The sequence below is a fragment of the Montipora foliosa genome, chromosome 14 (genome assembly GCF_036669935.1).
Source record: "Montipora foliosa isolate CH-2021 chromosome 14, ASM3666993v2, whole genome shotgun sequence".
NCBI lineage: Eukaryota > Metazoa > Cnidaria > Anthozoa > Scleractinia > Acroporidae > Montipora > Montipora foliosa.
In genome coordinates, this window is record NC_090882.1 from 4,335,534 (window position 1) to 4,343,033 (window position 7,500).

The following is a 7,500-nucleotide window of genomic DNA, read 5'->3' on the forward strand; positions in this document are numbered from 1 at the left end:
CCCACGGCAGCAGTAATGTCATGTAATGCAAATGTTCACAAAGAGTGCATGGGATATGCAGTTGCCGTTGTTGTGGGCTGGTCTCTGTATGGCACTCTGCGATTGGAGTCTCGCTGTGTTTTGTACAACCTATCGCAATCTCGACCCCAGAGCTCTTCTCTTTTGCGCATGACCACAGGAGAGAAGAGAATAGCTCTAGGAACCCGCCTGAAACAACGCGTCTTCTCATTTGTTTTTGTGAGGAACAGTGAAAAGCGTTACTAATTGGTGCATTCATGTTAGTACGAGGAGTGAGCAGGCGCCGTAAGGTTCAAATAGCCAGTTTTCTGCTATAAGAACCCTATGGGGCATGTTTTCCTACATAGAGTTTCCCAGAGCCTCGGGTCGTGCGTAGACATAAGATCCGAGGCTCTGGTGACGAGGATGACCCCTATCACTGTGGTGACACTTGAAGAAATAATTGATTGATTGATTTTTATTTCCCTTCACTTGTTCAAAACATTACATAGGAAGTTCCTCACACAAAGAAAATCACAAAACAAAAAAGGACGGGGAGAGAGCAAACCGTTGGGACACTTTAAGAGCCGTTAGTTATCCGTTAACTACGAGATAAGTTGCACGAAAAATTTCAGTGTAACAGTGCCATTAAGATAGAGCAAAGTTAAATTTTGAGGTGACGTTTTCGTTAACGTCGCCTTCGTAGATCTTAAAGCCCTAATAGTTACAACCACGAAGTCGTATACGCAACTAGAACGAGGTTTTGTTATCGATTTTTCACATGAGAACAATGCGCAATTGTTTGATTCTCGGGTTTGCCCTGAAGTTAAGGACGGGACCTACTATTGTTATTGCGCATACGTTCTGCGCATCTCAAGATACTCGGGTTTCCTATCGGTAATGCTGTCTAGTGCAGGGATTTTTTTGCGCGGTTTAAAACTATCCGGAGAAAGTAGATCTTAGTAAGTACTCTTGGTATCCAAAAACAAAATTGGGGGTAACCATGCATTTTTGAGAGATAATTAAGCTTCAATTTGAGAGAGAACGCCATACATTGCTTTGTATTTTAAAGCTTTTTACAAATTATTCATAAATTATCTTTGAAAAATGCGTGGTTACCCCCAATTTTCTTTTTGGATTTCAATAACACTTGTTAAGATCTACATTTGCTGCATAATCACACGCCGGGGAAAAAATATCTATAATTAGTAGGCACCTCCCTTAAACAAGTAATTCAAGCTTAGGTCAACCTTGATCTCGAACATTGGTGTCCTAGGCAGTGTCCTGTTTTCTAACCTGTTTTCTTTCTGTGTTCCAATATTTCTCTCACAGCCGAAGTCTGACCCGGGTAGACAGCAGCTTATTGCCAGCATACCATTGGCTGTTCTTGACGCCTCGATTTGCTGGTGGATTTTCATGTCGTTGGTCCAGACCACACGAACCCTTCGCATCCGACGAAACGTGGTCAAACTGTCGCTGTATCGGCACTTTACTAACACTCTCATCTTTGCAGTCTTGGGTAAGTTAAAGTCATGGCACTTCATCTCGTTACAATTGATGAATTTGCACATAGGAGGCATTGGGTACAAGGCTGGTGTAGTGGTGAGAGCATTCGCCTCCCACCGATGTGGCTGAGGTTCGAGTCCCAGACTGGGCGTCATATTTGGGTGGAGTTGTTGATTCTCCACTCTGCACCGAGATGTTTTTCTCCGGGTACTCCGGTTTTCCCCTCTCCTAAAAAGCAACCAGATTTGATTTGCGTCAATTTGTTGATTTCAGTTTACATTGTCCCCAGTTAGTACTCCAGCGCTAGAAGACAAGACACTCAAAAAAAAATTCCTTTCCTTTGTTATGAACAAAGTGGCTGCAAAACAGTTCATGAGCCGATACATTCTTTGTAAAAGTTAGAAGTTTTATAACGACAGCGCTCGGAGATCATCTTGTAGATCGGGCTCAAACCTTCAGTACTAGTTATGAGCTGCAAATTCAACATTCATTACTAGTTTCTTGGCTAATCGTTTTCACAAAAATCAGCATTTTTATTCCAGTGAAGCAAAATTTCCCTGTTGAAGCCTTCTTCTTTTACGTGTTTTTTTTTTTCTGGCAAAGACAGGTAGTAACCGAGGTGGAAGCTTCGCATGCCCGCCTTAGATCGCGTTTTCGGAGCCCGAAACAAAAGCGAAGGAAGAAATACAAAGCCTTTCGACAGGCGACAATGGGGAACAAAATTCCTTGAGACATTGAACAAAAACGTGGCGAAAATGTGGAAAAAAACATCGGGCATGTAAATCGAGCGAAAACAAACTATTTCGCGAGAATACTAGTGTGTTCAATGCAAACAGTTATAGAGCGTTTTCACTCACGTGACCAGCAGCCATATTAGATTACTGAAACAAAAGAAAGTATTTGCATAAAAATAGAGTTCAATTGCCGAAGGATTAGTTTGGTACACTATCATGGCCGCCATTTCTTTGTTGTGGAACACCAACATGGCCGCCCCTTGACGTCATGTGAAAACGCTCTATACATCCAGTTTGGAACGGTGGGGGAATGGTTGACCGAGATCATGTGAAAAGCATTGGTTGATTTGGTCTTGTCATTGTGGCCTATTTTAAAATGTATTCGATGGTTTTTCCCTTTTGCAGCATCTGTAGCCTATATGATCTGGTCAATCAAGACTCACAGATTTGCCAAAGATGGTTGTATTACAGTAAGTGTGATTGATGCTTTAGTTCCATGGGGTCACTTTTATTCGATTGCGCCACTTTGCTCAAAAGAGACGGACAAGGCGTGGTATATTAGGCACATGCGGGTGATTTGTCAATCAACAGTGGTCGCATAGAGCGGTTTTCAATTGAGTGTCGAAAGTAATTAGCGAATTGCATTAGTTTTGCATTACTTCACTCAGTGATTGGTTCAAAGTTTTCGCGCCACATTTTCAACCAATCAGAAGTGAAACCAAAACCAAAACGTGGCTCGCGCGTGCATATTTTCCCGCGCTTTGTGTCGGCTACGTGTAATTACTTTGAGTTTTGATTGGTTTACTGCGTTGTCTCCGTCCTTTTTGAGTTGCTTAAGTAATTACTTTGGATTTGGTTTTACGACACTCGATTGAAACTCGTTCTATTGAGCGTCGTGATAATTCGTGCAATAAAAAAGCCTCTAATGGCAATGTGTCCGTTCTTTTTCAATTCCCTTGTCCCTTTTTCGGTTCTTTCTGCGGGTACTGGAACACAGAAATATCTTTTTGGAGGTTCCGACTCTTTGTTACCGTTTGTTGATCGCCATCTTGGATAATGAGACGTGCTGGAATGAATTCGAATAAAAGCAGAGCGTGAAGGAATCTCTTTCAAGCACCGAATGTTGATTTAAAGATAACTGGAACTGTAGGCAGTCTTTTCTCATTTTCCTTGTTAATGTTTGCAGGATTGGTCTGAGTTGTGGCTTGATGAAGCCTTTTGGCATTTTCTGTTTTCCATTGTGCTTTTGGTGATTATGGTGCTGTGGCGTCCAACAGCCAACAATCAGAGGTATAGCCGGTATTAACCAGCAGTTAGTTTTTGGTCAAAATTTTGTTTCAAAATGATAACAATAAAACTAAGCATTGTCACGAAAATAGTTTGGCGCGGATTTAATCCGATTGGACGTTGAGGGATAATGTCAAGACGTCTCTAGTCAGTAACATTTCATCTATTACAAAATCAAACTTATTGTGGGACTTCTTACGAACGAAAAACCGTTTGGTTGTAAAGAACGTTCCCCCACATAAATCAAATAATGTTTTATCCCTTCAAACCTCAAATTTTCAACTTTTAGCAACTTGTATCAGCTATGGTGTTCGCGGTGAGCGCAATAGCTGAATACGTTGTTAACTTTGCGCTATTATGAGTATTTAGCGATTTTTGGCGGTCTTTCATTTTACCGGATGCGAAGTAATAGTTGTGGTTACACGCTCCTTGGGTTTGGGGACTTCCGGAGGGTAAATGGCTTGGGTTTGGTTCAGCTCAGATTTAATGTTACCCTTGGGGATGCGGTTACACAGTAAAAGATTCCCCTGAAGGTAAAATAATAGGGTCTAATAGGCCTTATTCACGATAGCCGCCATGTTGGTTTTCAAATTGTCATGCAAATTAGCCATGTGTTATGATAGGGGGCAAACATTGGAAAAAAGGCAAATTGCGGAAAATCGGCTCGTCAAAATATTGAAATAACATTGCTCAAAGTCCATTTTAGTATATAGAATTAAGTACCTTTTATAATAATTATATATTTTTTGATTGCCTTTGACAGTTTAACTTCCTACTTCGTTAGCTGCTCATTTTTTACTAAAAAAAACGTCGAAGTAATTTGTGTTATCATTCTATTTTACTAATTAGGTGATAAACATTCAATGAACGTGAAACAAATTATCTGTGTGGCTAACATATTCGTTATAACCTCGCGAACTTGTGTTGTTTGCCTCTTCAGAAGTGTGTGGCTAATTTGCATGATAATAGCAAATCCAACATGGCGGCCATCGTGAATAAGGTCTATTAATATTAGGGAATTTCGTGTATTAGCTACGTTCTGGTTTATGATTGGCCAAGCCACCTCAGGGAGCAGATAAACCGTACTTTTTAGTTCAGGAACTGTCATGGGAAGTTCTTTTGTTCTTTTTTATGTATCCTTGGAAATAACCCTTGGGCAGTTTCGGACTAGGGAAAGCGGTTACACACAAAAACGTCCTCCTTGCCTTCGGGCAAACGTTGTTTACCCATGGGTAAAAAAACTACTGTAACCACAACTAATTTACGCTCAGGAAACAAGAGAACAAAGCGAACATAATAATACCTAATTAGCAAGGCCTAATCGCAATAACAATGGTTCTTTTGTTATCACCATTTGAGTCCGGTATATGAAAGTCTACCCCGATTTTTGCATTGTGTCGTCGTTGTCTTGAAGGGGCGAATCGTCCTATAATGTTTTATTAGTACACACGAATTTCAAATGAAGATAGATATTTAGCGATTCAATTCCGCATCCTTGCGTTGTCGTACAAACCTTAAATTTGGTTAGTTTTTCTCAATTGCATTACAATGTAATCTAACGTGAATGCGAGGCAATTTCGGGTTAATAAAACCAAATTTTTGTATACTACTTCCCCACCGACGCAGCACCACAGTTTCTTTAGAAACTACCCCTTCATCAATTTCGGGTTAAAACTACAAAATAGCCCGAAATTGCCTCACATACATGCTAGATTATATTGTAATGCAAATGAGAAAACCTAACCGTGAAAAGGGCTATTCTGTGAGAAGGGAGTTGAAGCAATTACGACGGCAACCGCATCACCACAAAACAAAAACATTATAGACGTGCGGCACGCTTTTTCGTACATTTCTTTGTCGTATTCAGAAATTGTTGGTTTTGATGGCAACATGAGTGTACAACAATGAATAGTTGATATTTTTGTCTTCACCATAAAACCGTTCGTACCATGACTATTATAGCGAACGGGACTTTGGGTGATGCCCAACGAGTTTGCGAAGCAGAAAGGTCTGCGATGTGTCCCTTGGTCGGGATGAAACGAGTTTCGTAAGACTAACCACGAACAATGTATTTTCACAAGTAACAGTCAACTTTATTGTCAATGATATAAGATAGTTCGTCTTTATTGTACAAGGTGAAAAAGACGGAATAATCTTCAAAGTTATATCTTAAAGTAGCGCTCTTATTTCTGTGGTCGTTTCTTAAATTCCCTGTTCCTGTCTCTTCTCAGATATGCGTTCACGCCCATTGTTGACTTTGGCGATGAAGAGGACGAAGATGACAACATGACTCTGTCTGATGCGTTTGGTGAGTTGTACTGCGATAACTTTTACCTTTGATGGGGCTTCTCATTCTGCCTTTTGTAACGGAGAACTAAAGATTGTCTTCTCTTTCAGATGGAATGAAAATGCGAAATGTGAAAAACGTGCCTGAAGTTCACATCAATGGGGACTCGAAGAGGAAACACAAACCAGTAAGTCTCTACACGTACAGCTATAGTTTTATTTCATGGAGCTACAAGTTACAATTCCTCAGCTGGTCAGCTGGCTGTACTCAGTCAATAAGCGTTTTGTCATATGATCAGGCAAACGTTTAGTTTGCTTCGCAGCGTTTACTTGTTTTTGGCCAAGCAATTATTTTTTTGAGTGTTGTTATCGGAGAGTAGTTAAGATTCAGTCTTTTTCTGAAAACTCGTTATGCGAAGGTTCATCGAGAATTTTTTTTATTTTTAATTTTATTCTTTTACAATCAGCAAAATACAATTTACAGATTTGCAGATCAAAACACTTGAATTGGCTAACAGTTCGTGAACAACACCAAAATATGTCACTCGAGAAACCTATGCCATTTTTTAACAAAAGCAGTCTGGGTATTTGTCATGACCGAAATATATTTTTCCACTCTTAATTTTTCACAAACAAAATTAACATAGTCTACAAATTGAAACTTTATATTTTCCTCAAGCGCATTACTATAAAGAAAGTACTTCCCGATAAGGATTAAGTGGTTGAGGATTGAAGAAGACGACCACCCGTTCAGCACACCATATACAATTTCTTTTTCGGAAAGAGCGGGTATTTTTTCCGAATGGAGAGAGTTATACCAATAGATAAATTCGCGCCAAAACCATCTGGCGACCACGCATGAGCACAATAGATGCATTGTAGGTTCATCTAGATGGTAGAGAACGTAAAGCAATAACGACGGCTACGAGAACGTTATCATAAAACATTATTTCCAGTTATTGTAATAATTTCACGATTACTCCAAGTCCTTCGACATGGAAAGTGTGTTTCAACATTCCAGCAATAAAACTGGTATAAGCGAAGTGGATACTTGGAGAGAACATTGAAAAGCTATCGTCAACGGATACTCGCTTCCTTCACGGGCCTCAAATATTTGATCATATCGCGTTGTTGTCAGGACAAGAACGGTTAACAAACGTGCCAAAATGCATACCTTTCTTTTTGCAGGAAGATGATCTAAAATGGGTGGAAGAAAATATTCCCAGCTCGGCTGCTGATGTGTAAGTAAAATTGCGTTTAGTGAAAACCATATGACATTGCATTTGTTTCTTAACATCGTGTTTTTTAAATCTTCTTCGTTCTACACAAAGTTTTGATTGTACTTCAAAGCAAATTAAGTGTTTGTTTGGCCATTTCTTCCAGGGTTCTGCCGAGTGTTTTGGATTCCGACGAGGTAAGATGCACTGTTACCCTGTAGCTAACAGAAAGATCACCTTTGATGTCGAAAGAATGGAGTCGTTCTTGATTGGCTGACGGGGCTTAAGGACGTTCGCGCCCATTGCTACTGCGCAACCTTACAGCGCACGCAAATTCACATGCCACGTCGTGCATCGGGCGCGCGTGCTAAGTACTAAAATGAACAATGATAAGGCAGAGGGCTATTGCTATGGCTTTGCTTGGATTTAACGACCTTGGATGTTCGGTGACCCCTACTTTTCTTTTCTAAAAC

The 7,500-nt window shown here is 40.2% G+C and overlaps 1 protein-coding gene across 2 annotated transcripts in view; it reads left to right on the plus strand.

The window, feature by feature from the left end:
• Positions 1-7,500, plus strand: part of LOC137985277 (transmembrane protein 87A-like) — a 40,646-nt gene that overhangs the window by 26,252 nt on the left and 6,894 nt on the right. For both annotated transcript variants that reach the window (XM_068832847.1, XM_068832846.1), the window contains 7 exons: positions 1,330-1,516; positions 2,643-2,707; positions 3,424-3,527; positions 5,756-5,832; positions 5,922-5,998; positions 6,999-7,051; positions 7,194-7,224. In XM_068832847.1, coding sequence (XP_068688948.1) covers positions 1,330-1,516; positions 2,643-2,707; positions 3,424-3,527; positions 5,756-5,832; positions 5,922-5,998; positions 6,999-7,051; positions 7,194-7,224 — 594 coding nt within the window. The remainder of the gene's footprint in view (positions 1-1,329; positions 1,517-2,642; positions 2,708-3,423; positions 3,528-5,755; positions 5,833-5,921; positions 5,999-6,998; positions 7,052-7,193; positions 7,225-7,500) is intronic.